We start from the raw sequence: 15,965 nt of genomic DNA on the forward strand, positions 1-15,965 counted from the left end.
CACACAAAATATGTCAACAATTACATTTAGATTTATTCATTTGTCAGATGACTTTATGCAAAGCGTCAGTTCCAGTTAAAGTAACTGACATTCCATCATTTAGTCCCACAACATCTGCAGAAATGTCGTCTTTCATCTCTCTCTCTCTCTCTCTCTCTCTCTCTCTCTCTCTCACACACACACAGAGCAAAAGAGAGACAGAGAGATATACAGAGCACAAAACAAAGACATGAGAGGGAAAGACAAGAAGATGGATAAAGAAATAGGGAGAAAGACAGATAAAGCAAGAGATAGATGCTAAAATAGACATAGACAAAGAGAGAGAGGAGAGAAACAGAGCGAGTGAGAGAGAGAAAGAGCGAGTGAGAGAGAGAGACTACCTGTAAATAGTGTTAAATAATTCTCTCTCATCAGAGGGGAAAAGGGAATGAACGAGTGAAACGACAATATTTTCATTAGACTTATTCTCTCTAAAATCAGACCTAACATAATTAATGGCACCCTTAACACAAACATGTGTATAACACAGCGAGGTGACGGAAATCAAACAGTGATCGTGTGTGTGTGTGTGTGTGTGTGTGTGTTCTCCACCCAACAGGATCCCCATTGTGATGCCCTTACTGTATCACTAACACGGTGAAACACTGCCACCTGTCTGTGGACCAGTGGAACTGAAGGTAAGATGAGATGAGACAATGAGCTCAAGGTGACATCATATAACCTGTAGATATCTAATGACGTCAAATTCCGTCTAATAGTTAAATATCATAAAGGATTATATCAGTGGAATCATTTTTATCGTATAAATAACATCTAAATATGAACCGGGCAGGGAAAATCACTACTGACCCTTCACACCCTGGACACAACCTCTTTCAGCTCCTCCCTTCTCTCAGGCACTACAGATCTCTGCTTACTAAAACTCTCAGACACACGAACAGTTTCTTTCCCCAAGACAATCACCCTGATCAACAACTCACCATCATTATATTCACAGCTTCATATCGATAAGTGCTGCATTATCAGGACTGTCAGTCATCACATCATCTGTATACTGTATATTGCACAAAAAGCATAATATTGCACAATATTATTTGCACTCCCACACTTTATGTCCATTACTGATCGTTCATATTCCATATTTTATTAATTCTATATCCACATTTTATACTCATTCCGTCTACATGGTCTCTCATCATCTGCATCGTTTGCTTGTATAGTATTGTGTTATTTATGTCTGTACCTCTGAGAGTCACAAACTGCCGGAACCAAATCCCTCGTGTGTGTCAACATCAACACACTTGGCCAATAAATCTGATTCTGATTAATTTAACGGGATCAGATTCCGATCCCGGGGGCATGGTATCTTAGTGGTTAGCACATTCACCTCACACCTCCAGGGTCGGGATTCGATTCCCACCTCCGCCTTGTGTGTGTGGAGTTTGCATGTTCTCCCCGTGCCTCGGGGGTTTCCTCCGGGTACTCCGGTTTCCTCCCCCGGTACAAAGACATGCATGGTAGGTTGATTGGCATCTCTGGAAAATTGACTGTAGTGTGTGTGTGAGTGTGAGTGAATGGGAGTGTGTGTGTGCCCTGTGATGGGTTGGAACTCCGTCCAGGGTGTATCCTGCCTCGATGCCCGATGACACCTGAGATAGGCACAGGCTCCCCGTTACCCGAGAAGTTCGGATAAGCGGTAGAAGATGAATGAGTGAGTGAGATTCCGATCCCTGAAACCCAAGATCCATGACCTAGGGTGATGCTACAAGTGAGCAGAAACCTTGAACAAAGTTAAGAAGAAACCTCAGGGATCAGACACGAAATAACAACATCTTAAACCTTAAAGTTAAAATAAAATTATACACATAATCAGCGGGAACGTTTATAGACGTCTCGCTTCATGTTAAAATGAAAATTAAGTTTCATCCACGAAATAATATCTGTAGACAGAACAGAATAGATCCAGAAACGTACAGCGATGCGTCCTGAACGACGTCCCATGCACGATCTAATCCCTAAACAGAACACGGAAAGAAGACCTTTATTTTAAAAATTATTTTTATTTATTAATTGATATAGTGGCATACCTGGACTGCAAAAAACAAAACAAAACAAAACAAAAAAACTGTGTGAAGATCTAAAGTTCAACTGAAGCCGTGTTATTTAATAGGAAACAAAAATCTTACTGGTGTGCCATAATAATAATAATAATAATAATAATAGATCATCTATTAGTAAAAAAATACATTTCAGGGCACGTAAACAGCATTACAAAATAAATGAGCAGAAGTGTTTAACTGGAGCTGAGCACTTTCCTCTTGGTTTCAAAATAAAAGCCTAAAATCCTTTAGGAAAAAAAAACAAAAAAGGTTTTTTTAGACGTTAGTGTGGATATATTTTTTGTTTGTTTTTGTTTTTTAATGGAAACATTAATATTAATATCAAGTCACAAGTTTGCAAGGCTCGAGATATAACCGGAATATAAACTTGTATTTATTTTGTTTAAAGGTTGTTTTTTTTTGTCTACCTACGTTTTTCTTTTCTTACAAAACCATAAAGATGTAAAAAAGTCATTTACAAACCAAGAACAAAGGCCATGTTAGCTTTATATATATACAGCTGATTTTCTTTGTCGTGTCAGAATCGTGTGCATAGCAGGTACACTGAGCTGGGTGTGTGTGTGTGTGTGTGTGTGAGTGAGATTTTCAGGCAGAACATTTTGTTGCTTTTATCGTATAACTTATAAAGAACATACAGAGTTAAAAAAAACTTGAATAAGGCATGTGTGTGTGTGTGTGTGTGAGAGAGTGAGTGAGAGAGAGAGAGAGAAACAGAGGAAAGATGAGGAGGAGGAGTGTGAGCATGAGTCCTGAGTCTGACATGCATAGATCTTCACAGCGTAGGGAAATCTGTGCTACACGTGGTGACGTCGTGACGTTCTTATTGAGTTTTTAGGAGGTTTTTGGGGAACAGCAGCACCGGGTCACGTTCACGTTCTGTGCTTTGTTTCACGTACGATTTCTTTCCTTCTTTTTAAAGTCTGGGTCACAGTCCTGCGTTTCTGTTAAACGCCGTGTCGATGTCTACACTTCCTCTCGTCCGTCAACACCTACCGTGTGTGTGTGTGTGTGTGTGTGTGTGTGTGTGTGTGTGTGTGTGTGTGCGCGTGTGTGTCGTCACTGAAACAGACTAAAGCTTTACAGCTCCATTATACATTAAAGTCACTCTAAATACTGCAGTGTGCACTGGAGAGAGTTCGTATCAGCAGTTCAGGGAAATCCAGGGGAAGGTATTTGTTTCTTGTGCAGGAGACAAACAAAGAAGGAAAGAAGAAAAAGAAGGAGGAGGAAATAACAGTACTCAGTAATCTTTTAGATTATAAAATTTTTTCTTCCTGCCTCAGGATCTAACATTTATTTAGAAAAGAAAAAAAAAAAAAAAAGACAGACATCCTTCATATTTTGATTTTAGAAACTTTGAAAAGCTCAGTTCGCTAATGGCAGTGTGAGTGTGTGTGTGTGTGTGTGTGTGTGTGTGTCCGTCCTCAGAAGTGGTCGATGAGCACAGACACACAGTTTGCTCCAACCATGTAGTTTGGATCCCCAGGAAGAGATTTATTCTGCCAGTTCTTGGGATCACCTGGGGGGGGGGGGGGGGGGGGGGGGGGGGGGGGGAGACAGAGGAAGGAGGGAAGAGTGAGAGACAGAAAGAGAGAGAGGGAGAGAGAGACAGAGACAGGGAGAGTGAGTGCGAGACAGAAAGAGAGAGAGAGAGAGAGAGAGAGAGAGAGAGAGAGAGAGAGAGAGAGAGAGAGAGAGAGAGAGAGAGAGAGAGAGAGAGAGAGAGAATAAGTTTTTGGGTCAATGTAAAACTCACCTGAGTCTCTAACTTCACTCATTAATCCTCACAAAACAATTCATTAGCATATGTAATTTGCATACTCATTTGCATATTAAAATCACCCAGAGTGAGCTAATGATGTATAAACTACACACCGTCTTAAAGAGGTACACAAGCGTATATATAAAAATAAAATCCTTATTTCGGTAAATCCTCATGTTCGTGTATTTACAGTGAACATTTACACGAATGACATTATTAAACACCTCGTTTACCTCGTTTACCTGTTCATTTCATCTGCACACACAGGGACAGGGGAAGGAGACGGAGGGGGAAAAAAAGTCAGCAGTCTTTAAGTTATACCGAACAGAAACTCTTCTGGGAAGCTGCTCGACCAATCAGAGCTGACCGTCGTATAAGACTTCAGCATGTCGTTCGGCACTCGTCCCGACAGCGAAGGCTCGGCCGTGATCATCACTAATGTGCTAACAGTTCTAGTGGGTTTCCTCCATAAGGTTATTAGAGCTCTGTGAGAGGAAGATAAGTGTCTCCAGCTGGGCCTTGTGATGCCTCAAATCTCTGCTAGACTTAATTTCACCATTTTCTAAATGAGGGATAATTAGCAGCTAACGCACGACTGACAGCTAATTCACACTCTGGTCTGCAGTACGCTGTGAGAGAGAGAGAGAGAGAGAGAGAGAGAGAGAGAGAGAGAGAGAGAGAGAGAGAGAGAGAGAGAGAGAGAAAGCGAATGGAAGATAATGAATGAAAGCAGGCAAAGAAAGGAAATAAGACACACCTCCTGACTGTAGGCACCTGCTAGAAAAGAAAGCAAGAAAGCCAAAAGATTCCCAACAAAAAGGAAAAGATGGTGTACAAAGTCCCAGGAGAAGGAATGACGTGATCGTGTGAACATGCACAGACCTGAAGCAGTGAAAACCCAAATCATAATAATCATGATAATCATAATAGAAGAAGAAATCAGGTAATTAACCACCAGCATGAAAATGAAGAGCGCAATGAACACAAACACAAATGAACCCGTGAAGCTTCACTGATGAGAAAATAATCAAGGTGATGAAACCCCGTGAACTGAGCAGAGCCCCAAAAGCAGAGAGATTAGAGAGCAGCGTACCCGACGAGGAGTCGGAGGATTTTAGAGCAAAAGACCAACCATCAGGAGTCATAGACGCACAATGAGGAAGACGAAGCTCCACCGGCTTCTGGAACTTCAGACCGTGTGGACCGCACATCACCAGGGGGCTGAGCAGGGTTTCACCTACAGAGAGAGAGAGGGGGAGGGAGAGAGAGAGAGAGAGAGAGAGACAGAGAGAGAGGGGAGAGAGACAATGAGAGAGAGAGAGACAGTGAGAAAGAGTGAGAGAGAGAAAGAGTTAGAGACAGAGAGAGACAGACACAGAGAGAGAGAGAGAGAGAGAGAGAGAGAGAGAGAGAGAGAGAGGGAAAGGGAGAGAGAAAGGGGGGAGAGAGAGAAACAGAGACAGTGAGAAAGCAAGAGAGAGAGAAACAGAGACAGTGAGAAAGCGAGAGAAAGAGTGAGAGAGAAAAATAGATAATATTAGGTTTTAAATATGTTGTTAGTTACAAAAAATAAAAAGTCACAAGATAAATAAAACTGGTATAAATACAACAGTTTAAACACTAATATTTACAATATTAATATACAATAATGATAATTAGGCTAATAAAAAGAATAAAATACTAAATAAAAATATCTAAAAAAATAAATAAATAAATAAATCACACACACAAATAACTAATAAAAAGTAAATAAATAAATAAAGTAATTGCTTTGACTTACTAAAGCACGACTAGGATTAACACTACAGTTACCTTTCTCCTTGTCGAGTGGTGGCAGGATGCTGTTGTCCCGACACACTTTGAAATAGATCTCCTGCTCGACACCCTCAGGAATTGCCCCCTGGGGTATGATGATGCTCACGCCCGTCTCTATGGAGCTCAAAACGCCACCGTTTGAGTTGAAGATGCCTCGCGCCGTAGCGACGACCGTGTGCATATCTTCATCGTCATCATCCTCCAGAGCGCTCGGGCTGAGGGGGGGCAGAGAGAGAGAGAGAGGAGGGTTAGAGAAGAGGCACTATATATGATTTAACACAGACTGACCTGTAACTCTTATCTCCTGTGTGTCAGACCTGACAGGGACGGCCTTGGGCACAGCGTTGATGTTGTTGTTCTGGTATTTAGGCGCTCGGGTGAGCGCGTCCATCCCGCCGTCCTGATCCGCAGGCTGCACTTTCACTGGGCTGCTGGATGCCACCTTGACCGTGGTGTTATTGGGCAGGAGGTTGTGGTTAAACTTGGGGCTGTCGAATTTGCGCTCGAAGGGTCGCGCGGAGGCCGTGTACGGTTTGGGGATGTTGTAGCGGGTGTAGCTGGAGGGGAGCGGAGGAGCGCCCGTGCCGTTCACAGGACATTTCTCAGGGAAACTCTTCTGGGGCAGGTAGGAGTTTTGCACCGTGTCCTCACGGCCCAGGGGTTTGACTTTGGGAGAGCTGAGTGGTTCTGGAGGAGGAGTGGGAGCTGGAGGCAGTGAGAAAGAAAAATACGCTTGAAAATGACCTTTAATACTAATCAGCTACAAAAAAAATAATTATTTACTTGGAAATTTTCTCTCAAAAGCATTAAATTAAATTACTTTTCATATCCTACAAATATAAGAAGATGAATAAGAAGGAAAGAGATAATTGTAGTTCAGTATAATTCCTTACCAGCAGGCTTGGGTAGAGTAGGGGGCGGAGCCACTGGGGTTACCTGGGGAACAGGACTGACCTTCTCCAATGGCTCAGTTCTATTCTCACACACACACACACACACACACACACACACACACACACACACACACACACACACACACACACACACTTGTCTCAGTATAACATAACATCAGAAGGTACAATTTTCATTTATTCACTGTGATGGAAATAAAAATTGTGTGTGTGATTGTTTGTGTGTGTTTTTGTGTGTGTGTGGTTGTTTGTGTGCGCGGTTTTTTGTTTGTGTGTGCGGTTTTTTGTTTGTGTGTGCGGTTTTTTGTTTGTGTGTGTGTGGTTGTGTGTGTGTGTGTGTTAGCTGGGGTAACTGTTCCCTGGCTGGCTCTGTGCTTGTGATGCTTTACTCCCAGCCTGTGTGTGTGGTTGTGTGTGTGTTGTTGTGTGTGTGTGTGTTACCTGGGGTAACTGTTCCCTGGCTGGCTCTGTGCTTGTGATGCTTTACTCCCAGCCTGTGTGTGGTTGTGTGTGTGTTGTTGTGTGTGTGTGTGTGTTACCTGGGGTAACTGTTCCCTGGCTGGCTCTGTGCTTGTGCTGCTTTACTCCCAGCCTGTGTTTGAGGTTGTGTGTGTGTGTGGTTGTGTGTGTTGTTGTGTGTGTGTGTGTTACCTGGGGTAACTGTTCCCTGGTTGGCTCTGTGCTTGTGCTGCTTTACTCCCAGCCTGTGGTTGTGTGTGTGCAGGAGGTTTGGTGTCAAAACCACGACGATCAAAGTATGACAGCTGCTTCCTGTAATACTCCTCATCCTCATCAGGGTCGTAATGATTCGCACGAACGATGTCGCTGGGTCTCGACTGAGGCTGCTGGGGCTCGGGGGCTCTGTGTGTGTGTGTGTGTGTGTGTGTGTGTGAGAGAGAGGGGGAGTGAGTGAGTTCAGAGTGAAAGCAGTATAAGAGCTATAATAATGGCACCCTAGAGAGTAATAATACCGTATTTTCCGCACCATAAGGCGCACCGGATTATAAGGCGCAGTCTCAGTTACGGGGTCTATTTCTGTACTTAACCCATACATAAGGTACACAGTACTATAAGGTGCACCGTATTATGAGGCGCATGCTAAAACATACGGTCTACAAAAAAGGTAACGGAAGTAAAACAGTGTTTAGTTGAACTTTATTCTACTATTTAACGACACACACACACACATTATTTTTTAATCAATCTTCTCCCACAAATCCATCAAAGTCCTCACCTACCGGAGGCGTGGCGGAGGTAAACGTACGTACTGTACGTATTACGTAATGTTCTCTGATTGGTTTATCACTGCCAGCGTACGTAGTGTACGTATTACGTCCCTGTGTCAGCGGGAAAACGGTCCGACAGTCAATCGAGCGGAGCGTTTACCAAAGTCACACAACGACATTTATACAGATTTTGGAACTCAGAGCACACACAAGGCTCACCGGGTTATTAGGCGCACGGCAGGTTTTTGAGAAAATTTAAGGCTCTTGGGTGCGTCTTATAGTGCGGAAAATACGGTAATAATAAAAAAAATCCGTTAATTAAAACTTGCACCAAGATGTTAATTAACATTAGAATGTATTTACTATAATGACAATTACACAAAATTAAAAAAAAAAGTTGTTTCTCTTTATGTTTCTCTTTACCTGAAAGTCTTCTCTTGATCGAGGCTGTTCAGAGAGTTCGCTTTGGGCACAGAGACAGCTCCTGGTTTAGGGACCATGTCCACTGACTGGGAGAGAGAGAGGGGGAGAGAAAGAGAGAGAGACAAGAGAGAGAGGGAGGGAGGTAGAGAGAGGGGCAGGGAGGGAGAGAAAGAGTGAGATAGAGAGACAGAGAGAGGGAGGGAGAGAAAGAGAGCGAGAGAGAGAGAGCGAGACAGAGAGAGGGATGGAAAGAAAGAGAGCGAGAGAGGGAGGGAGGGAGAGAAAGAGAGTGAGAGAGAGGGAGAGAGACAGAGAGGGAGAGAAAGAGCGAGAGAGCGAGGGAGAGAGCGAAAGAGAGGGAGAGAGACAGAGAGAGGGAGGGAGGGGGAGAGAGAGAGGGAGGGAGGGAGGGAGAGAGCAAGAGAGAGGGAGAGAGAGAGAGCGAGAGAGAGGGAGGGAGAAAGAGAGAAGGATGTTTGCTCAGATACTGTCAATAAATAAACAAACAAACAAACAAACAAAAAAAAACCAAACAAAATTCTGTTGATAAACTATATTGTCTAATCAAAACTTGGTTGTCGAAAAATATATAAATATCTCAAAGTCTAAACCCAAATAAAATCGAGGATTTAACATTTAAATAATTCTCGATATTAAACTGCAAAAAAAAAAGCATGTGCACATTAAAACACTGAATATACTCATGATGTTTGTTTACTGTTAAATCGGACGTGTCGCTCACGTCTCACCTTTAACGTGGTGTCGCTGTTCTCTTTGGCGCGGTCTACCGACACCGAGCGCTTGTTCTCGAACATCTTCACCCGAGTCAGAACAGACTGTGGCTTCATCGCCGGGTCGCCCCCTGCTTCTGCCGCTGGAGGTGGGAGGGGCTTGTTTAGAGTCTCCGCCTCTGCTGGGAGGGTCTCGACTTTGGGAGAGGGCGGGGTGTCTGAGCTGACGTATCCTCTAGGCTGGTTGGGCCTCGGAGGAGGCGCGGCCTCGTAATACTGTTTGGGTGGCTCCGGGGAGCGAGACGCGGGCGGAGAAAGGGGATCCTGGTCGAAAAGCGCAGGTGTGATAGTGGGCGGGGCTTCATCGTGACGGACAGGCGCCGGCATGGGCTTTCCGTAGCGAGGCCTCGCAGGGCTGTAGTCGCCTTGTCGCTCGTATCCAGGCCACTGATCTTGTGCGTTCGAGTCGTAATTACGAGACTTGGCGTCGGCGTACAGACCTTCGTAACGGTACGGCTGGTGATCGTAATCTCTGTACGCTGCGTCTTCCTGGTACTGAGGCTGCTGGGAGCTGTAAACAGGTGGCTGGTTTAACCCAGGGCTCGTCCGTGCTCCCAGGTTCTCGCTGTAGATCTCCGTCTGGTACGTCTGCTGAAATAAGGTTCAATAAAACAACAGAAAAAACAACAACAAATCAGTCCTTTTGAAAGCACGACAAACTTTGTACAAATATTTTTTAGGTTTTGAATTTTGAGCAGGTCAGAAACCGAAGGCGGTTAATACGCATTTATGGCTGAAGGATGAAGCTTTAGAGTCAGAAGAGGAAGGAAAGACCTGCAATAGAGGAGACTAACAGGGGCCCATCATCATCATCACCATCATCATCATCATTATTATTACTATTATGAAGACGATCAAAACACAGAGGCACGAAAGAGGACAGAATATTTCACCAAAGGCCAAATAATAAGATTATTAACAAGGCCAGGAAAAAAAAAAACCAAACGTTTTTGATAAGTAGCCTTATGTCTACGCCGATGACGTGGAACAAGGCTACGTTTCAAAGCCGTTCCAAGATGAGAAAATACAGACGAAGAAATTCACCTCTATTTAAAAAACCCACAGTGTTTGAGTCACGACGACAAAGTAATGCACAGGATTCATGCGAAAACATGCAACACCTCGTACGCCGCTGCTTAGACTGAGATGCACAAGCATGCAGAGACACAGACAGACAGACGGACAGACAGACGGACAGACAGACGGACAGACAGGCAGAGACACAGGCAGACGGACAGACAGATAGATGGACAGACAGGCAGACGGACAGACAGACGGACGGACAGACAGATAGACAGACAGGCAGACAGACAGAGACACGGACGGATGGACGGACGGACAGACAACTCCGATGCAGTGCGCATGCAAGAAAAGCGAGATTGAAAGAAAGCACTCAGGCATTCAGGCTGTAACGGTGCCTGGATTTGTGGCCCGGTGGCTTGGGAGGTACCTTGGGCTCTGATTGGCTGGGCTCAGGAGCCGGGGGCAAGATGGCCGCCCCCGGTCCGATGCTGCCCTCCACCGAACTCAGATGCGCTACATTAAGGTGTGCAGCAGGTGGCGCTGGCTCTGGAAGAGCGGGCTCTGCTTTCTGTGAAGTGGTCACAAACGTTTAATACAGCATGCTCACGTGATCTCCCACACAGCCGCATTCCTCATTTATTATTCATCACTTACAAAACAGAAATCTATCGTTTATCAGTGGGAGGTGATGTGAATGAATCCAGTCATGCGTCCATCACAAAATCTACGAATTGGACAACAGCTTTTATCCGCTTCTGTTTACTGATAGAAGTTTAATTCTAGCACGTGGTACATGTTGGCAATTCATTGGAAGAACACGAGATAAACACACAAACACTCTACTGGAGGAGTTAAACACAGATTCTTCAGTCATGCACGACAAATACGGCGCAGGTACGGCTAGGTGCGTTCCGCCACAGACCATGACGACAAAGACATCGACGAGAATAACAGCAGGAATGACATCAGGAGTTACAAGTAAATATTCAGGAGGGGGGGGACGGGGGGACCCAAAATCTCTACACACAATTCACTGATAACGTCAGGTATTGCTTTTCTATTTGCTGGGTTCATAATCGCCTCCACAAGCCCTTCCTGAGGCACAGCACAAGGCACGCCTCCAGGCAGCAGGGGAAGTGTGCGGCTCTGAGAAACGCTACCTGATTTGACACGGGCGTTTTTTTGAAGGCGGCCGGATCGATGTGTGTGAGTGCGTCGTAGCTGGGAGGAGGCTGTTCCACGACGGGCTCCGAGGAACGGCTGATGGCTGGAGCGTGGCGTGGGACCCCGTCGTCCATCAGCGGCTCGTCGTTCAGCGGCTCGTCCAGCTCGTGGTCGGTGTAGGTTCCGCCCTCGGTGTCCGTGTCCTCGTAGTCGGACGTGTGGCGGCTGTCCGTGCTGTACATGCTGTACTCGCTGCCCGGAGCCGACAGGTACGACAGGCGGTCATCGTGAAGGTCCAGATCGTCTTCAGACGCGCCGTCCGCCTGGGAGAGAGAGAGAGAGAGAGAGAGAGAAAGAAATAAAAACAGGGAAAGCAGATAAAGAAAGGTTACAACATGAGGGGAAAAAATAAAGCAGGAGGGAGAAGTAAAAGAAGGAAGTGAAAAATACAACTAGGAAATCAAAGAAGTAAGGATCGCGCGTCACTGTACAGGAACGTGTGTGTGAATAAAGCAGAATAAAATCTGTACGCTGGGTAGAGCGGTTTATCACAGGCCTCACCTTGCCCTCAGACACCCAGACCAGCTGATTCTGCTGCTGCTGGACCGTTTCTTTTAGCGCCCCGTACCAGCCATCATTCATGTTGTTCATGTTTATGGTGGCTGCAGAGAGAGAGAGATACACAGAGGGAGAGAAAGAGAGAGAGACAGAGAGAGAGACACAGAGAGAGAGAGAGACAGAGAGAGAGAGAGACTGATTTATATACTGCAGAATCCAGAGAGATCCACAAGAGGGCAGTGTTGTATGTAATCAGACTACACGGGACTGATTTATATTTATGTTCATAAAAATGATAAAAAAAGTGTCATATTGACAATGTCTGGAACAGAGAGACGCACATCTATGTTATATTTTCTTGTCTCATCATCTGAATATGGGACACTTCAAGAAAACGTAGCTGAAAAGGTTAACAGCCACGTTTCAGACACCGGAGTGGGAGAAAATGAAGTAAAGAGATTTTTGTTTTGTCTTATTTCTTCTCGGTACCTGAACATACTTGAGGAATAAGTTGACGGTGTTGTGTTCGTGAGACAGACAGTGTTTGGTGCTCCGAGTTTAATAAACTGCTCTGACTTTCCTTCAGTGTAAGAAACCTGAGTGTAAAGTGTTCAGCGCTCACTGGTGAAGAGGTGGTGGTTGTTCTTTCTCAGTTTGAGGGCGCGTTCGTACAGCTTCCTGGCGCTCTTCCTCGACTCGGGACACAGCCTCGTCCTCATGTTCTTCACCCCCTGCTTACTGTCGGGGTTCAGGAACACCACAATGGGGTACCACTGAGCGTAGTTCAGCCTGTCCACCGCGTTGGGGGTGATGTCCAACACGGCATGTTTATCCTGCACAAACCACAAAAAACACACCATAAATAAATAAACAAACAAACAAAATAGTAGTGTTGCTTTCTTAAAAAAAATTTTTTATAAAAAAAATAAAATTTCAAAGAAACGGTCTGTGACTTTATTTAATGCCAAATATACCAATTTATTTTTATCTTTTTTTTTTTAATTAGGAGAGAAAGCCCAAGAAAAAAAAAATAAAAACATATTTTAAACTGAAAGTGTGTAAATTAAAAAAGAAATAACTTCACACGAACATAAAATGAGTTCCGGTCGTCGTGCGATCGAAGCAATATCGTACACGACGTCTTAAACGTATACAGTGACTATCGACGGACGTGTCGTGCTCCTTTAGAGCGATTCTGAACATTTTTTTTCTTCGATCGGGGAAGTATTCGCTCACTGACGTCACAAACTGAGGTCACACAAAGTTCCAGCCCTGAACTAGATGAAATTCAGACCTGTGCAGAACCAGAGGTCCAGAGGCAGAGTTACACCTAATCCATTTCTTCCTTAAACAGTTAGGGGTTTAGCTTTAAACGTTTAGTTACATCAGGTCCAGCTCCATCCTCTGAACTTCCGCAGCGAGGATCATCTAAAGGTTCGAACGGCACCGATCTCGCTCTGTAGAGTTCGTCCGCTTACCTTGTCGATGATCTGCTTGATGGTGTGAAGTCGGATGATTCCGGAGCTGCGCTGATCCGTCCCTGCGTCTCGTGGCTCGCTTTCTACAGCACACGTCAGACAACACAAACACACACACACACACACGCGCCGTTACATGCTAAACACCCGCGAACTCTCGCTCTCATTTCGGCTTGGCATCCTCAGAGAGACGCTGTCCTCTCACACTGCTCTACGATCTTAAACGTAGATCTTCGTTAAAGTTAGGAGTGAGAGAAACAACAGAACCGGTCTGGGATCAGCCGAATAGGGGCGGCTTCCACACACACACACACACGCACACACTCACCATCATATACACACACCCACACAAAGCGAAATGAAGGTGCACATGCGGAAGCAGACGTAATTTAGATGCATCCAGACCTCTTGTCTGCTGTGTGTTAAATTTTCATCCTCTCTGAGCTCTCGTGTACCGCTAACTGCACTACTTATTGTGTGTGTGTGTGTGTAATATTCCAGTAGAAGTTTATGAAGTAACTGAGCGACTTCATCGATTTGTATTCAAAGAACGAACCAGATCGAAGTTGATTCTTTCGGTTCGTTCGGTTCGGTTCCGTTTAGGTTAAAAACTAAGTAGCTGAGAGCGCGTAAAGCTGAACACGTCCTCGAAAAACTCTTTTGTCATGAAGTCTGTGCTAGAAAAAAGTGAGTGTGCGCTGAAACCACAGGAATCGCCGGAGCACAAAGAACGCAGAGTCGGTATGGGTTTATAAATGATTTGATAATTATAAAAACAATCGGTTTCGAATATTTTGCATATCCGGTGTTTCTCAAGAAAGGCATGATGTTTGTGCTTCGGCTCAGTTCAGTTTAACGGCTCACGTCCACAAAATGTCTGTAACCGAAAACACGCTGGATTCGCTTCCCGTAGCGGTGAGTCGACTCAGAGTCGAATCGCTTTCTCAATAGAGCGGGACTTAAATAAAAATGTAGGATTTCGCAAAACTGCAACACTTTTATATTTCCTCACTCGGGAATATAAATTTTATTTTTAATTTTTAATCAATTTAATCTAAAAAAAATAAATAAAAATTACAGCTTTGTAACCGGGTCAAGATTCCGTCGTACTTAGCGCTGAATTATGAATCGAAAACGATCCTCTTTTGTCATCATTACACACCTTTTAAAAACAAAACCATGCAATCTGCAATCCTCCAAAAAGCCAAGCGGTATTCAAATGCATAATTATTGGCACCCTGTAAGTGATCAGACAATGATTACTGTATAAATATAAACTTGGGACTTCTCTTCGTAACGTAAATATACATGAAAACTATAGTCGAAAAATCTGAGGTAAGCAAATCGGAGTTCAGATTTGAACCTTATAATAAATTATAAATATTACGAAATAATGTGAGATTCTTTAACAGACATTAAGGGAAGTGCCTCCACGCTGTTACTCTCACCATTCCATTTTGATCTCAGGGGTGCCAATAATTTTGAACCCAGTGCAAATATACATAAGTAGCCCAGTACCAAAAAACAACAAACATTTTTTAAAGCATAAGATTGAAAGTAAAACTATACAAACTCCCAAATAAAAGATAACGAACTGAATTTGTGGAACAAATAAGATTTTCTTCCGTAATAATTTTGGAGCGATCTTCTCTTCATACACACTCGTGTACGGCGGCGTATATGAAGTTATTTGTGTTTAGTTTTTTTTTTGTTTAGCATGTTAGTTATTTATGTGAGGGTTGGTGCTGGGTGTCAGCAGCAGCGTGTGGAGGTGGAGAATAATCATCACTTGGGAGAAAAACCAGAATGAAATGAAATAAAAACAAATAAAACAGGTGATTAAAAAAAACCCCTCAAAAAAGAAATAAAAATAAATAAATAAATAAAATGAAAAGCAAAAGAAGAGCATCTGTTTGTTTAGCACTAATGAAGCAAGCTGATGCAGCGAGTGACATACTTTCCCTGTCTGCAGGGCGCTGTGTTTCTGCAAGGCAAAATACAGTCATAAAGCCACAGTGTTAAAAAAGATAAACTAACTAAAATTAAAATAAGAACAGTTTCCGCGTGCGGTGATTAGTTTAGATCCTAAGTGCACTCGGATTAATGAAAGCGCGAGGAGGAGACGAGGTGTGTTACGTGTAAAGTGATATGGATACTCACAGGAGATAGAGTAAGTGGGTAGAAGGAGTGTGTGTGTGAGAGAGAGAGGGGGGGGGGAGATAGACAGAGAGAGTGTGAATGTGTGTGAGAGAGAGCAAGCAAGAGAAAGAAAGAAAGAGAGAGAGAGAGAGAGAGAGAGAGAAAGTGAGTGTACGAGAGAGTATGAGAAAGTGTGTGAGTACATGTGTGCGAGAGAGAGTTACAATGTGTGTATGTGTATGTTTGTGTGTGAGACAGTGTGTGTTTGTGTTTTTGCGTGTGTGTGTGTGTGTTTGTGAGAGAGAGAGAGAGAGAGAGAGAGAGAGAGAGAGAGAGACAGTGTGTGTGTGTGTGTGTGTGTGTGTGTGTGTGTGTGAGAGAGAGAGACAGTGTGTGTGTGTGTGTGTGAGAGAGAGAGAGAAACAGTGTGTGTGTGTGTGTGTGTGTGTGTGTGTGTGTGTGTGTGTGAGAGAGAGAGAGAGACAGTGTGTGTGTGTGTGTGTGTGTGTGAGAGAGAGAGAGACAGTGTGTGTGTGTGTGTTTTTGTGTGTCTGT

General features: G+C 44.1%; 1 protein-coding gene across 14 annotated transcripts in view; it reads right to left on the reverse strand.

Annotated features, from left to right (window-relative positions):
* Positions 1-2,040: 2,040 nt before the first annotated feature.
* The window catches only part of tjp1a (tight junction protein 1a), a 107,828-nt gene continuing 93,903 nt past the window's right edge, over positions 2,041-15,965 (reverse strand). For 5 of the 14 annotated variants that reach the window (XM_047810050.1, XM_047810041.1, XM_047810076.1 and 2 more), the window contains 14 exons: positions 15,229-15,255; positions 13,272-13,354; positions 12,416-12,626; positions 11,797-11,897; positions 11,232-11,558; positions 10,499-10,639; positions 9,007-9,639; positions 8,258-8,343; positions 7,260-7,469; positions 6,591-6,670; positions 6,015-6,402; positions 5,695-5,912; positions 4,976-5,119; positions 2,041-3,639 (listed from right to left, as the gene is read on the reverse strand). In XM_047810050.1, the coding sequence (XP_047666006.1) occupies positions 3,545-3,639; positions 4,976-5,119; positions 5,695-5,912; positions 6,015-6,402; positions 6,591-6,670; positions 7,260-7,469; positions 8,258-8,343; positions 9,007-9,639; positions 10,499-10,639; positions 11,232-11,558; positions 11,797-11,897; positions 12,416-12,626; positions 13,272-13,354; positions 15,229-15,255 (2,744 nt within the window). In that variant the 3' untranslated portion in view covers positions 2,041-3,544. The remainder of the gene's footprint in view (positions 3,640-4,975; positions 5,120-5,694; positions 5,913-6,014; positions 6,403-6,590; positions 6,671-7,259; positions 7,470-8,257; positions 8,344-9,006; positions 9,640-10,498; positions 10,640-11,231; positions 11,559-11,796; positions 11,898-12,415; positions 12,627-13,271; positions 13,355-15,228; positions 15,256-15,965) is intronic. The other 9 variants (XM_047810043.1, XM_047810049.1, XM_047810069.1 and 6 more) reach the window with 9 other exon arrangements.

The sequence above is a fragment of the Tachysurus fulvidraco genome, chromosome 1 (assembly GCF_022655615.1).
Source record: "Tachysurus fulvidraco isolate hzauxx_2018 chromosome 1, HZAU_PFXX_2.0, whole genome shotgun sequence".
Taxonomy (NCBI): Eukaryota; Metazoa; Chordata; class Actinopteri; order Siluriformes; family Bagridae; genus Tachysurus; species Tachysurus fulvidraco.